At 40.0% G+C, this 16,846-nt stretch overlaps 1 protein-coding gene across 1 annotated transcript in view; it reads left to right on the top strand.

Annotated features, from left to right (window-relative positions):
• The window catches only part of KLF13 (KLF transcription factor 13), a 51,950-nt gene extending 36,148 nt beyond the window's left edge, over nt 1-15,802 (top strand). Inside the window, exon 2 of the mRNA XM_090029143.1 lies at nt 10,178-15,802. Coding sequence (XP_089885269.1) covers nt 10,178-10,470 — 293 coding nt within the window. The 3' untranslated portion in view covers nt 10,471-15,802. The remainder of the gene's footprint in view (nt 1-10,177) is intronic.
• The last annotated feature ends 1,044 nt before the right edge of the window (nt 15,803-16,846 follow it).

The raw sequence follows: 16,846 nt of genomic DNA, 5'->3' as shown, positions 1-16,846 counted from the left end.
TAATAAATGTAATTTTGGGGGAGGGAGACCAGAATCATTTAGCAACTGAATTTGGGAAGAGGTTTTGGTGGAAAACGGTAAAAATTTTGAAAAGCATAAAAGAAAGGTATATTTTTGTTTCTAAGTCAAACATAATAAACCCAAAGGTGGAATAAAATAGTTGGTTTAACCTTAAATAAAACTGGTTGTTTTTTTTTTTTATTTCCTGAGAAATCAAGACATTTTCATTTTAGTTCAACTCCAACTGATTTTTTTTGTTAATATTTAGTTCATCCAGCAAACAAAGGGTGCCTATACATGTGCAGGGAGGCTCTGATGTGCTGTAATTACTATGTTCCAGCAGACTCCAGTGTCATGTATATCAGCGTCCCCATGCTGAAAAATGGTGGCAGGGGTGCTTGAACTAAAGCTCATTCAATACACATGATGCTCCAGGCTCTTTAATTAGAGTGGCTCCAAGAGCCACTCTAAAGTGTGTCTCCCCCCACCCCACACACACACACTCCTGGAGCATGTCTATAAATGCCCAAAGTATCAATTATTCATACCTGTAGTCTTCATACCACCCTTTCACCCAAAATAGGGGGAGGGAAGACAAGACAGAACATGTCAAAAGACAGATTGTATCCTCTAGAACCTACATTTTCTTGTTGGCTTTGTTTTGGGATTTTTCATCAGTGTCATGCCTTATCTTTTAACTACTTACTGTTTCATAGTGTGAAATGGCTTGAAACTAGACTATCTGGGCTTAGAGGTGGCATATGAAAGATAATGGTAAAAAATTTAACTACAAAGTGAAGTGGTCAAAAATTATGTAGAGGCTAAGTAGAGCTTAAATCAGGGGTGGGCAAAATGTGGCCCAAAGGCTAGGTGTGGACCGCCAGGCCATTCTGTCTGGCCCATGGGGCCCCTAAAAAATTTAGAAAGTTAATATTTATCTGCCCCTGGCTGCCTGTCATTTGGCCCTCAATGACTTGCCAAAACTCAGTAACTGGCCCTCCACCTGAAATAATTGCCTGCCCCTGGCTTAAAATGGTAGTTCTGATGGACAGGAAAGTATATCAGCATGTTGATAAATCCAACATTTAAATACATAGTTTAATCATTTCTGGCCACTTTCTTTCTAACAAGTTGCTCATTTTGCTAATAAATGTAATTTTGGGGGAGGGAGACCAGAATCATTTAGCAACTGAATCTGGGAAGAGGTTTTGGTGGGAAAATGGTAAAAATTTTGAAAAGCATAAAAGAAAAGCAGCAGGAGAATGAGAGGCTGGCTTCTTTTAGAAGAGGTATATAACACCGTGTGTTATAGAAATTCAAAGAGAGTCTCTCTGGCTCTATACCTGTAGAGAAACACATGCAGTTGTGGCCTTCCTGCTTACTTAAATGGTATAGGATTAAGTTGGAGAGTATATAACAAAGGTAGTAAATTAAATTGATTAATCAAGTGGAAAAGGTACAGAAGGTAGGATTAGTTATCCTTGAAAAAAGATCCTTGAAAAAAGGGTAGCTTAAGGGCTATTTTATAATGTATATGATATCACCAGATGCATTTGAACTAGAGGGGTTGTATTTAACTGATAGACTATATTTTATTTGTGTAAAAAGTTGATGTAGGCATTTTGCTAAGAGCATGGTGAACAAGCTGAATGACTTTCCATTGTGGTAAAAGCAATATCTGAAAGCAAAATTAGGTAACTGCACAGGAAATCCAAAATTAAAGGGTGGGGTTTTTTCACATTGGTAGGGTCTGGCTGCAGTTTTAGGGATGGAGTAGGACGTTTTCATTAACTCAGTGTGGGTTTCTCCTTCACTCTGAGTTGGACTGTTTGTCTGTGGTTGTTCATACAAGTCATGTGGTATAGTTTCTGGACTTGGACTGAATAAAAATCCAAGGCCTTCCAACACAAACTCTCACACATATAAATCAAGAATTTGAGTTTTGCAACTCTGAAATTCCTTTTTGAGAAACATTTATGTCTATCTAAATTGATTGCAGCAATGTTAACACACAGGAAACCTAACATGGATGTGAGAACAGCCAAGTCAAAGCTATTTAAAAGGTCAAGACAACAATTGCAATTTGTGCCTGTTTTCATTTGTAGCAGCTCTCCATGCATGGGAAAAACAGGAGATCCAAGTGACTTTGCCAACTTCTTGGTGGCCCTGTTAGATGAGACTAAAATAGAGATGTCCACACTTTAAACAGAGCCCAGTCCCAAACTCTACAGGTGGGGTGGTCTGTTTGATGGAGTGCCTAAGAATGTGCCTCTTTACATAACCATTGTAAAAAACCAAAACACACAGAATCAAAAGAAAAGGAAACACTAGAGAAAGAAATAGATCAAAGCACTTCAAAATGCAGGGCTTCTAGGTAACACAAATATGGAAATTTAGGGGTTGTTTTTTTCCTTAGATGCTTATCAAAGAAACTTCTATTATATAGCATCAAAGCTATGCATAAATACCTCTGTTGCCTCGAGGAGGTTAAAAGCTTCACTTCTCAATTGCATGGAACTGCCTTCATACAAACAAGCAATGGTAGAAATGAAAGTATGCCTAAATGCCTGCCAGTGTGATTTATGGACTAGGGTTTTTTTAATACTCTATTAAATTTGCTCACTGAAAAACCACAAATCAGTCCCAGAAAATTAGACTGCATCAGTTCAATGTGTTTTCTGAGGACAGCATTTCTTCTCTTGAATATAGGAGTACTCATGCATTTCCTTGCTTCATCCTTTGCTTCACAACCTCCCTGTCTAGCCTGCTTATCTGCCTTGGCAAAAATACCCTAAATCATATATATAAAAAAGTTAAAGTTCTAGGATGGGGAAAAGCATCAGACTAAGGTTTTCTAGTTCTGCTTTCATGACAATGTGAAATTCTCTGCTGGGAATTAGTTGAATATATTTGTGGTTCACTTTAGAACCAACTCTGTTCTGACCTTTTTGGACACCAAGGTGAAATTTCCCCTAGAAATACAGGAAAAATAACATTTCTTAGGAAAAACATGCTCTGTTTTAAGCAGTGAACATGTGTTGACTGTCATATAAGTCAAGTCAAGATATTAAGTTAAAACAGGTCAACTTGCAACTAGTTGGGTTTAGATTTAATAATGCTTGAAACCAGGGGTGTCAAAGATCCAGTCTGTGGACCAGATCTGGCCTGTAGAGCCTCATCACCCAGCCTCCAGTGCCACCCATGGGTCTTGGAGCGGTGCCTGCTTGGGCCGTTCTGGGACTGTGCAGCCCACAGGCATGGATGAGTTTGACACCCCTGCTTTAAGCATTAGGGATAAGAGAAATTTCACTTTGAATAGAGCAGTTCTTATTGCCAAATCTTTGACCACATATGCCTAAGGATAGAAAACGTCCTGATCATCAGGGTCTGTTCTGTCTGTGGTGGTTTATTTTTTTAAAGCAGTCCCAGACTTATACAACATTTGGTCTCTTTTTCTTAAACTCTGTGGATTTTCTGGACACCTAAGGGAGTCACCATCTAAGTGGTCTGGTAAAACTAAAAGAAGGTTATTTGAGCATCTGAGACTCTTAATGACTATCCTTTTTCATACCTATAGTACATGGCCATACAAGACAGGTCTCCCAGCCTATAGCTTACCTTCCATTTGGAATCAGATGGAAAGCAGCTCAGCTCTGCTATTGCCATCTGAAGATGGCCAATGACTTGGTACAGGTCAGCACTTCTCACTTCCCTGCTTGTGGTGGGGCTCAGCAAAGTCTTTTTCTGAGAAGTGAGGGAAAATAAGAAGAGGCTATTTTGTAAAACGGAAGAGTGGCAGTGATCATCAGGGGGCAGTAGAAAGTTGATGTGCAGATGTGATATTCAGATCTCTTTCTTTACTGGTCTGTATTGGCACGAATCAAGTACAGGCCAGCCCCCTTAACCTGTTGTAACAAAGAACTACTTTAGCAAACAAAATTAATGATGGGTGAAAATTACTGAGAGAAAATTCAAGTAGCCAATTTCTCCAGTCCTCTAAGAAGAGGTTCCTTGGATTAATACTCAACTTGCACACTTGAAACACTAATCCTGAACTAGTAAACAGTGCCTTTTATCCACACCTTAAACACACATCAAGCCACATGAATTTGGCTGATCTGTCCTCCATGAAGAAATTGAGAATGTGGAAAAGAGGTTGTTTTGGGTCACATTTCCCCCACTCCCTCCGCAGAACCAGGGGTCAGCCAGCACAACTCTATAGCTTCAGAGCTGCTTAGAGTTACACAGACTGCAATGCACTCCTAAAGCGGTGGCTCCCAACCTTTTTTTGCCATGACGCGCTGCTGGGAGCAGAGTGCGGTGGTGGCAGCAGCCCAGGGGCAGGGGCAGGGGAGCTCCCAGCATGCGGCGCAGCTCGTCCTTTGTGTGCAGCACTGCCAGCATTGTCCCCACGACCCTCATTTGGGTTGTGACCTGAGGTTGGGAACTGCTGTCCTAAAGGGTCTGAGGATCACTGAAGCACATCACACTTGTTCATTTCTCCTACCCCAGGCATTGAAAAGCCAGGTGTGTAAGGGGACAGCTGGGCATAGACCAGGTTCAGTGTCAATTTTGCATACAAAGACAAGCGTAAATTAGTTTAAGTAGAGGCCAATATGTGGCCCACCATCTCCATGGTCCTTGCCTCCCATGACCGTGTGTGGCATGCATCCATAGAGAGGCTGATTTACCAAAATGAAATTACACATTGGGAGCTTTCATAAAAACGGACATGAAAAGTCCCAGTTAATACTGTCCCTACTTGCTTCTGAATCCTTTTCAGGGCCAGACCAATTACTCACGCTGTTTCTATGGCACAGAAACACCCTCTTTCTCTGGTATTTTTCTGCCATAGAAGCTGTGCTGTAAAAGATTCAGAAGTGAGCACACCTGCAGATCACACTGTGATGTACTGAGCATTTCAGATTTCCTGAAGCCAGAGGGATTTAACAACATGCTTTTTCCCTTTGGCCTGGGTGGAGCTCAGGAAGAAGCCCAAATGTTTCTGCTTGTGTAATTTTGAATTGAGATCAGTTGAATTGTTTTCAAATGTGGTGTTTTTCCATCTGCTGTATACTTCAGTGCTGTAACTCCAAACACCAACTATGTGATATCATGTGCTGTGGCAGAGAAACAAGAGAGGGCAGTTTAGATTTGTTTGAATCACTGGGTCTAAACTACTTAAAATGCTGCTGAAATACCAGCTGTGTTTCATGTGACTGCAATACAGCTCAACACTGACCTGTTCTTGGAGAAGCTCCCAGACAAATGGTGGACGCCTTGCATTTAAGCCTTCAGCAGTTCACCTTTTGCAACCGAGTTCTGTTTCATGCGGCAAGATGTACTGGCACTGCCCATAATGTTTTCTCTCACAAAAGGGTCCCAGGGAGCTGTGGTTTTGGTTTGAAGAATATGCATGTTCATGACAGGTTACACCATTTTGCATTTCAACAAATGTGAACTGTTTCAATGCTAACACATAGGGTCAAATTTTGCAGTTGTTAATACAGGAAAGCTCTCATTGGCTTTTGAGGAAGACCTGCAGATTTTGCCTCACGCTGCACAAGAATAGCTACTTCAACACTGATAGGTTTTTTTTCCCTTTTCTTTTTTTTTAAAGAGAACATCATGTCCATGGCTTAATGCTTATGCAAGAAAACTGTACTGTGGCTGCATGTTCCCTGACAAGATTAAGCAATCAATTCATATAATCTCTAGTTCTGTTGATTGCTTTACTGCCAGTAAAAGGACATTTATATAACCTACCTGCACAGAAACCACATCCCTTTTGTTTGAGAGATGACACTGATGGCAGCCTGAGAAATTTTCATGTGAGGTTTTGGAGCTGCAGCTAGGTTTCACTTTAATACGTGCCCAAAAGCAACTTAGTGCCTGACCTTATGCTTATTTTTATTATGAGAATTGTTATTAGGTGCCCAGGGCTCGCTCAATGCAAAGCTTTCTTTTAATGACATGATTATGTTAGTTGAGTTGAAAAATACTCTAGAACACCAACTGCCACTAAAAGCAATGCCATGTGTCTTTCACTGTTGGGAAGTGACCACACTGGGCTAAGTCATTGAAGAATCACTGTCAAAAAGAGATGACTCAGATGTTGTTGATACCAGGGAGCATAAATGTGGATCAGGAAGATGGAGGAAGAAAAAGATAGAGAGATCTTGGGATGGATTAGAACACAGGTTGATGAAGAAGTGGTTAGTGGAGAAACATCTCTTTCCGTTCCGTTGTATTAAGTCATCATCTTTTTCTTTGGTCCGTTGCCCATGTCACCATGACCACCACTACTACCACCACCACAATTATTGTCATGTCCTTCTATTAACTCTGGCTGTCGATGTCCTTCGGGACCAGATTATGACTGGCCCTGTGCAAATGCACAGTCAGTCAAAGAGGAGGTGCTTACAGCTCCCTTTCTACTCCTGAGCTCCAGAACTTGGTGTCAGTTCCTACTAAATGCCAGACATGGAAAAGAGCAGCAGATTATGGGCTAGTTGATGGTATGTGAGATACCATTTTGTTTTTCCTTCACCATATTGCAAACAAAAGGAAAGAAACAGATTTCTAAGCTGACATTTCATTTCACTGAAAAAAAACAGCCACTGCGTGAAGACAAACCTTCCTTCCAAGAATATCTGTTAATCCTGGGTGCTATGAAAATGTTAAGAATATTAGCATGGGTGAAAGTGTGTTCAAAAGCTTCCATGAACCACTGTTCCAGCAAGACTCATACTAAGACAGGAAATACTAGGCCTGTCTGCTGCCCCCCACTGCCCTGTGCTACATGGGGGGCACTGCCATGAGCCCCCATCTCCTGCCTGCTCTCCCAGCCCCAGCTTCCGGCTCTTAAAAAAAGGAAGAAGAAAGAAAAAAAGCCCTGACTCACCGGCTTCTATCAGGAAGTGGGGGCAATCCCTGCTGCACCCCACTGCCCTGCACTGTATGGGGGGCTCTGCGATGAGCCTCCAGAAGCCCTGATGGCTGTTGCAGCAGCCAGTGAGTGTTGTTCATTTTTTTTTAAAGAACCAGGAGCTGGGGCCAGGCAGGGCAGCTATCAACAGGGATGGGGGCTAATGGCAGAGTCCCCCATGCAGTGTGGGTCAGTGGGGGGCAGCAGGGATAACCACCCCTACCTGGCAGGAGCCAGTGAGTGGGGGCTTTTTTTTTTTTTTTTAAAGAAATGGGAGCTGAGTGGGGCAGCCATGGGGAGAAGGGAGGGCTGGGAGAGCAATGCAGAGGTTGGGGGGTGCCCAGGGGGTGAGGGAGAAACAGGGGATGCAGCTGGGCCTACTTATCGGCACCGAGTCCGGGTCCAGCTCCCTGCTGCAGCGAGTGGGGACTACCTCAATCTACAAAGCTCTCCAAATCTTTTCCAAATCAATTCAGAGAGCTTCAAATTGATTCAGACCTTTTTATTATTGGTCTTCTGATTTGATTCAGATTAGGAGATTCAGCTGCTGAATCAGGCCAAATCTCTTCCAAATCATATCAGCACCTGAACCTTCACACAGCTCTAGGAAATGCACCCCTTTCTGCTCCCTTCCCACCCCCTCACCAAAAGGCAGACATAATAGAAGTGTTTGAGCATATCTACCAGAGTAAAACATGCATTGTGCCCAAAGGGAAAGCAAAAACAACCGTCAAACCTGATGCTACTTGGAAGGTTTTGCAGGGTCACACAAAAATAAAATGCAATATAAATGGGCCTTTTGTGCCCCAGTTTGGCAGAAGCTTGGAACACGTTTCTTGCAGTGCAGGTATTGTGGGAGGGAGGGAAGGGATGCCATGGTTACTTATATCACTGAAATGATCTTTCTTTGTTTGATCCAAAGAGCGGTAGCCTGATATTAACTTGCCTGGGCCAAACTTGGCACAGGGTCCCTTGAGAGGTCTGAGAGAGGAGAAAGTGAAGTTCCATTATAAGGAAAAACAAAGTGATATGTTAATGTCATAATAGTACCTGTGCATCTCTGCTGCAACTGCCAAGGGGGCTACCCTTGTACATAGGGAGAGGGAAATTAGGAGGAGGTTATGTGTTTGGAGTTGGAGTCTTCTAAGCTTTGGTAGCCACCTGCACTATATGAGCATTCACTACATATCCACACGTATTAAAACTGCAGGAGGTACCGACAGTTCCATACTGTCTGTTCTCATACCACTTCCTTACATTAGCACTCGACATGTTATGTGTACCCCCCACCCTCCTCTGCTGTGCAAGTTGATTAAGAATCCAGGGAGACTGTTACACAACAAAAGTGATCTTGCTTTAGCTCTGGAGGCAAATAACTTACATGCAGAAAGTACATATTTAATTTATTATTTAAACACTGTTGGCTTGTGATACGAAAGCATTTGCTATCTCCTGCTGCGTGAACAGAATTCCCAGGAATTCACCTCATGTTTGTGGTTGTCCACAGAGGGGCACATTCTCAGCTCCATCTGCAGAAGGTGATGCATGCAACACTGATTAACAGGAATAGGAGCATCACTCCTGGTGTATGGAAGAAATATCCCTCTGGCAGCTTTTTAAAAATCCCACAATAGGGGATGTTTAACATTTAACGACTAGTTTTCTCCATCGCTGTCTGGTTATCTGGTCTGTTGTTAGTGCTGCTTGTCCCAAAAATATCAAAGATTCAGTTCCCCAAAGCTGGCTATCTTCTAAAGTGGTACCCTTAGCTCAGCCAAAAATTATAGACTTGATGCAGAAATCACTTGGTGAAATTCTATAGCACATATAATGCAGGTGGTCAAACTAAGTGACTCTTTTTTGGAAAAATATTTGCTTTGTGATCCATGTACACATATGTTGGACATTCTCTGTCTTAGATAAGGGAATAATATTTTATTTTAGAAGCCAATGTACTCATTAAACTATCTGAGATCGCAAAATAGATGGGAAGCCCTTCTATGCACTGTATGAAAATAATCATCAGTACTATATATTGTAACTGTGGCCTGTCCCATGAAGAACACAGTATATTCATGCATGAGAACAAATGGTCCAATGAAGATTATTTCCTGATCATTCAAGGAAATTTACATTAGGGCCTGTATATATCTTGTCCAGTCTAGGAGTCAAATCCCATTTGCCCAAAGACAAGCTACTTAAATCTTGAATCTACTCAATCTTGTGTGCCTTGCAGTCAGAGAAACAAAAGATCCCCTTTTCTGAGCTGAGGCCTCCTATTAGACCATATATTTAAGTGAATAATAGATTCTGGGCACAAGGCTGCCCAGATGGAAATTTGACTGGAGTTGACTTTACTGTCAAACAGTTTATTTAAAATGTATTGAATTTGCCTTAAGATATCCCCTCCCTCACTTCCTATTTGGCTTAGCACATACAATACTTCTATTTTCTCTTTTGGATACAGAATGTTTGTAAAGTTTAGAAACCTCAAGACATTCACCCACATGGCATATTTGTCCACAACACTAGGCAGAGTTAGTTAGTGCAACCAGGAAGTTCTAAAGAATTGGTCATCACAAGTTAATTAGAGAATCTGTACTAACTAGATATAGCTCTTCTGTCTTTAAATACATTTAAGATCATATGATGGCAGCAAAGACCACATAGGTCTAATAAATGGACATGACAGGTTTCTTCTTTATGCATAAGTCTAAAACCACTTTACAAAGGAAAGTATGCATTGTAATCACCATTTCAAACTGAGGCTGGGAGATGCAATATAACTTGCCCAAGGCCAGACAGAAAAGGAGTAGCAGAGCTGCGAATATATCCCAGATATTCTGACCCTTAACTTTTGGAGTTTAGTGAGAGCGCTGCAGGTGGCTGCGCAGTGTGTATAGGATCAAAGTCTACAGGTCTGTAACTAGGGGACACCCTTTCAGAGGTGCCAAGCTCCACAGTTGCCACTGACATTTCTGAGAGCAACAGCTGCTTTACACAGCTGAAAAATAGGCCATTCAATAGGGCATCACTGTTTTGATTTGTGGAGCTCTCAGTAACTTTGGGTGCTACAGGGGCTTCCTCTCTGGGGAGCATAAAACCATTATTTCCCTCCCTCTAGGGTCAGTGACATGCATTCAGCTCCATTTCTCATACATTTCCTCTTCCACGTGGAGAAAATAAGAAACATTGTACTTGCACTGCTTACCTTTCTAATGGCAAGACTGCTGTATTTCCTGTCTGCAGGTGAGAGGCCTTTCGAATGCAGCTGGCAGGAATGCAACAAGAAGTTTGCTCGCTCTGATGAGCTGGCCCGGCACTATCGCACTCACACTGGAGAGAAGAAGTTTGGCTGCCCTCTCTGTGAGAAACGCTTCATGCGCAGTGACCACCTGACGAAGCATGCCCGGCGCCATGCCAACTTCCATCCCAGCATGCTCAAGAGACGGAGTGGAAGCAGCTCGAGAACAGGGTCAGTCAGTGACTACAGCCGTTCGGATGCATCGAGCCCCACCATTAGCCCTGACAGCTCCCCGTAAACCTACCTGCACTGGACGTCAGCACTTTGCCTCTGATCTATATTGTGGAGTTTAATTTGTGTTGCACACTTTTTTAGAACTCTTTGCTTTTCGTTATTGTTTTATTTTAAAAATCAATAAGTAGCTGCCTCTCACTGCAATTTCCAAATAAATTGTCTTCACGTCACCAAACAGGCAGCTGGCCTAACCTCATGGATAGATGGACCTGAATGTTTAATTCAGAGACTTCTGCTGGCTTGATACTTCATACATTTTACAGCCACAAATGGATGTTCTTGACTGTTGTTTGTAAAAAACAAGAAAACCTTTAAAAAAAACCCAAGAACTTTAGTTCACCTCAGGTGTTGAAGTCATTTTGTAAGAACAGATTGCACAACACACGCATATGTACAGTTACAATCCAACTGTGTCGAGTTTTGTCCCCCCTTCTCCTTTCTCAGGGATGGATATTTATGCCACACAATAATTACAATGAAGACACACCCCAACCGCAGCCTTATTCTGTAGATATATTTGCACTCGGAAGCTTTTGCTAGGTTTTTTCACACACTGGGGGGGAAAAAAAAGGCAAACAAACTGGAATTTAATGCCAGGCTCTTGTATTGTTTGATGTCACAGTTACATACCTATGTTTGGGAATGCCCATACAACGGCCCTCTCCTCTTTCATCTAGCTGCTCTTTGCTTTTGATAGCAAGTGGCCATTTTACTTCTTGCTGAAGATGCTCCATAACCAGCTTCCTGTTGCAAAAACCTTCCTGAGGATGGATAAACTTTTTTAAAGCTAGTTTAAATTTCCAAGAAAGATTTCTAAACGAGATGCCTTAAATCATGTAACCTAAGCATAAGGAAACACATTTACACTGGGTAACACTTTTCCTGCAAGGTAGTATGGAATTCTGGAGGCACTGCGTCTTCTCCTCCCCGAGTGTTAAGCTCTCTGCACTGCCTGTTGAATATGGGACCAACAAAATATTCAAATCAAACCACATTGACTTGAACAATTTTATTTTTTTGTTAAGAACTAAGAAAAGAGCATAGCTGAACCAATTGTTCATCAAAACTTTTAATAAGGTACTTACCTACTGTACAGCTCGATGTTAATAGGATAAAGAAATTGCTTAAGACAAAATTTCTGTACCCTGTTGCTTCGTAACTGTGGTCACTGATAAAAGGAAACAAAAAAAATCATCATAAAATGTCCTTTGACTGGAAAAATAAAACATGCATTTTGAAAAAGTGTTATAAAAATGATGTTTTAGCTTAACAGTGCTTCATGTTTCCCTTATATCTATAAAGTCAGGCTTTCTTTACTTCCAAATCATTGTATATTAAAAAAAAAGGGGGGGGAATCTTAATTAATTTTTTCCATGTTGGGCTGTTCTATGCTTTACAACTGGTATGTGCTTTACAAATGATCTAGAATACAGCAAAAGAACAGAGCATTGCAATGTAGCAGAGTCTCATTGGCAGCAAATACACTTTGTTTGGTTTGGCTGGTTCGAATGGTGCATATAAAACAAAATCAGGTGCTTTTATAGTTTTGGACTTTTTTCATATTACTGTACAAGATAAATGCAGTCAAGTGTAGCATAGTGAAAAGAAATTATACACCAAACCTGCTGTTTGATAGAAAGTGAATGCCTCCATATTCCAAAGGAATCTTGATTCATATCTTATTTGCTGCTTTGCATTGATTCAATTTTGCCAGTTTTTAATTTTTTTTGTACTGTATATTAACTGTGAGAGGCTAATGCAGTATAGATTTATAAGTAGTTTCATAGGTACTTGCATAACATTTAAATTCCTCATAATATCAAGCACTCCTTCAGTTGTATGATTGGAAACTACTTAAATATAGGTGAAAATACAGATATTTCAGTGCATTTATGTATATTTGGTTCAATCATCACTATTACAAAACCATTTTCTTCCCTAACAAAGTGTAAATCACACTAGGCTGGAGTTTTTGGTTTGAAATAATGAATAGAAAATGAAAGAATGGAAGAAGCCTGTTGTAAGAGGCTCTGTGAACTGTTTGATCTGTGTATGGAGTTGCTTGCTCACTGTGGGTTTGGGAAAAGCCATATCCATTTACCTCCATAGTTATAACTTTTGTAATCTCTTCCAATGAGATGCACAACATTGACATTTTTATACAATTCGGGTAATAGGAATTCACATTCCAATCATTTCTGTGGCTGATAGAAATGCTTTTGTGCTGTAGCTTATAAAGGGGCAATAAAATAATTAGATAAAGAATTTTACAGGTTATTTGTACCTAGTGCACACACTTTTAAAACAATTAATTAGATGTCAAATATATTTCTTACATAAATATAACTTAGTATGGGTACAATGATATAGGAAACAAACCGAAAACAAAGAATAAATATGAAGTGCTGGAAATGTATCAGCTGAAACAGTAATGGCCTTTATAGTCCGATTGCAAATGAGCATCCATTATTTTCTCTAAAGAAAGCATTATATTCTTCCTACTTCTATGTGCAGTTTGCAGTTCTATTCCACCCATTATAATAGATTTCTTCAGGTTATAACATTTTAGCATAAATTAAAGTAATGGAAATGGTTATAGATTTAATTATAGGCAAAATGCTTTAATAACCTTCATCTAGGCATATTGCAAGCTTGCTAATAATGTTTGAACAGCAGCAGAGGAATATGGGACCAACCTTTCTAAACAGAAGTGCCAGGCAGATTTGTTTATCCAAACAACATACTAAATCTTTTTTTATTTCCTCCCCAACCTTGAGGTTTTAAAATTATTTTGTAAATTTAAACAGAAGCTGAAATATTCAATAGAAGCTGCTATGAAAGGAATTCCCACCTCAGCCAATTCATTCCATGAGACCAAATTTCTTGCAAATACCTAAAACTTTAGGAAGGTTTCTGAATCAAATCTTCACACCTTCAGAATGTCTTCCATCTCTGAGATAAACATGTCAGATAACACTTTTAAATTGCCAGTCAAGAATTGTCATTTTTTAAACATCCCCCCCCACCACAGACTGTCAAAGCCTCTATTAAGCGCTCTTTCGGAAAGCTGATGATGAATTCCTTCCCTACATTCTAGCCCACTAGTTGTTTTTATAATTGAATGCGAACAAAACCTCCTGCCAGATTCTTACATGTAAAGATGTAATCATCTGTCCAGAAGCAGAAGTGCCACACTGTTGTAAGACCCTTTTCTTGTGATAATTCCTCCAGTTTTGCAGATGTGAGACGTTTGAACAGCTCAGATAAAGTTTTTGAAAACTTAATGCCTTTTCAAGCTGACCTCAAGCTCCAAGAACTTGCTGTTTAATCGTGTGATCTCACGTGAAAGCAGGTTCCCATCACTAGATGCTCAGGAAATACTGTTCTGGTAAGGTGCTATTTCTGCCCACTCCAATTTATGGAAAGCTTATCTCACTCCTTCCACTCCCAGGTGTCCTAAAAACTCAGGTGATGGGATAGTTGTGAATAACAACATTGCCTGCAGACTTTAAATCTTTAATTTCATTCTTTTAGAATAGATGTATTTAATAGTAAAAAGAAAGATCTCAGGGTTTGGTTACAGTTGTCCCCAGTGCTAGTTCTGGAATTTGGACTGAACTGGCATGATGAAGGAAGAGTGTGCAAAACTGAATACCTATCTTTTCAGCTTTCTTTGCAATCATAAAGGCTTCTTTTCTTCTCTTTTAACCTACATTAAAATAAAAGTTGAAGCCACTTGATATTTCTCTGTAAATTACATTTAAAGTGATATAAACTGTTCCAAGGCTTCTCTTCTTTAAGTTAATTTCACTATCCAGCTGAGACCAGTGAGGGATGAGAAGGATGGTATTTTCTGTCTCAGTGGATTTTTAAACATATTTTATTCTAGTTATTAGAAACTTGCAATGTAATGCATTAACCTCCTTTTATGCAAGATCCAAGTGCATTAACAGCCATACGACTTCAGTTTTCCGTCTTTCCCACTAGGAGAAATCCAGATTGGTAAAGTCTAGACAGCTATGAAATGTCCCCTCACTCCTCATGTCCGCAAACTAGTTGTTCTTGCTTTTGTAATATTTGCTTGGTATCAGTTTACATTACATAATGGTAAAGATATATATTTATAAGAAACCATCAGAAGCCTATGTCTGATAGGAACACCTAACTTCTGTACAGGATGACATGTTTTACTATGCATAACTTACCTTTCCTATTGCATTGTTAGCTGCAGTAAGTTCTGGCCCTGCCAGCCTCTGTTCAGCTTCAAAACCTCATTACGCTGTATCATTTCAGGGCTATTTGGTCCATTCAGCCAGTATGGAATCAGGGGTAAGAAAGGGACATGCGAGCTCATACAGTCCTAGCTGTCCAAGTTCACACCCAGATTTGCCCAGTCCAGCAGAGCGGTATAAGTTCTAAGGTTGGTATTGTGTGAACTGCACTGTGATTTTGGAACCATGCTTTATGAACAAAGAGTAAGAAAAATAAATTCTTCATATTTAAAGCTACTTTTTCCATAATCATTTGCTTTGCTAATGTCACCAACTGATGCCTACAAATCTACTCCCTGGTGCTGTCTTACACCATGTGTGTACTGGCGCTTATGTATGGACTATGCCAGTGAACAGTATAATGAACTTTATATTTTTAAGTGCTGGGGACAACCATAGAGACAACAGGTGGTCTAGAAAATACCCAAAAGATGCTCATGTATCCGCTAAGGAATATAGAGTGCATGAAACCATCTACTGGTGTAGATTTTCCTATATGTACACACAGACACACACATAACCTGTCTGAGGGGCAGTCTGCAGAGCAACTATAGGCATCTTTTTTATTACAACCAGAGATGGACCTGAACCAAACATCCCTGAATTTTGGGAGAGTTTAAATCCCCTTTTGAATTTTGTGGTTTAGTCCCATCTCTAGTTACAGCTATAGTTACCTGTATATTTACAAATGCTGTGTGCGTGTATGTGCGTCAGTGACTGTTTGTGTCAGTGTGCAAATGCACATGTTTACATACATATTTTCAGCTTTTGGTGAAATTAAATGCCATATGCATCATTTTCACCCAGACAGTTTTTTCAACAGCACATCAATGCTTTCATGGGTCACTTTTCAACTATCTAAATCACTACATTGAAGTATTACAGTTGTACAAATATATGCCGATCTATTCTTGCTCTGCTGTAACTTTTTATGTATTTTATACTGCATAGATTATATATTGTGACAATGTCCTATGCAAAAAAAATTAACAATTGTAAAATATTGTCTTAACTTGTATGCATGGTTAGCAACGTTTACATTTTAAAATAAAATTTATAATTAAGTGGGTTTTTTTTTATCATTTTCCTTTCCTAGGCATTGGACTAAAAATATTTACTAGGAATGGGTAGAAACAAACGTTCTGCTAATCTACAATCATTTTGGATCTGGAAAAAAATAAGGGAAGGTTTTTAGATCTAGTATTGTAAACAAGAAACAAAAAGCCTAAGTAGAAACAGGGGTTTAAGTTGAGATAATTACATCAGTTACAGGTTTTTGAATGTCATCACTGTTAAAAAAACTAAGGCACTTTAATACCAAGACAAATCTTACATGTGTGATGGTGGCTTGATATTTATGGTCTTCTGCCTCAGGGATTTTAGGTTATAGAGTCAAATCCAGGAGACCTTGTTCAAGACTAGTGCATACAATGGTCCCATTGACTTCAGTTCTGCTCATGAGACTAACCCTTATGAGTCAAATTATACAAATGCCCCCTCCCATTTTCTTTGAACATGTAAGTCTACTTGCTTTCTGTGCAAGTATGGAGATGTTTTATGAACACTAGTAAATTTAGCCCTACAACATCCCAATGTGCTCTTACTTGAAGATGAGAAACCTGAAGCACATCAAAGATAAATATAATGCCATGGTCACAAAGGCAGACCGTGGCAGAAAAAAGATCAGAGCCCCAGTGCTCCGAATTCTCAGGTCTGTAATTCAGCCACAAGCCATTGTCCCGGTGTAGCTGACATCATAGCCACAACCCCGGTCCTCTCTTCTACCACACTGATAAAACAATGTTATACCCTGCAGTATGGGAGGATTCAGAGTACAAATAAGCAATGTCTGCAATTAGTTTTACAGAGTGGACATCTGAAGCAAGTAAAGGAAGATGACTAGTACTCAAACATTTCCAGGAAGTCAAGAACATTTGTGGGAAGGCTTTGAAAATGAACGTATTTCTCATGCTGAAGTCACGATAATTGTTAAGAGCAAATAACTTGGAGGAGAGCCATTATCTTTAATACCATGTTTCTCGGCTTATTCGTGCTATTCATTATCTTTGACCACAAACCAGTGAACTTGCTCATCTGCATGTGCTTATG

This window comes from Crocodylus siamensis, chromosome 15 (assembly GCF_052110815.1).
Source record: "Crocodylus siamensis isolate JL-2025a chromosome 15, ASM5211081v1, whole genome shotgun sequence".
In the NCBI taxonomy this organism is placed as follows: domain Eukaryota; kingdom Metazoa; phylum Chordata; order Crocodylia; family Crocodylidae; genus Crocodylus; species Crocodylus siamensis.
Note: the sequence above shows the minus strand (reverse complement) of the source record. Positions and strands in the feature narration are given on the sequence as shown.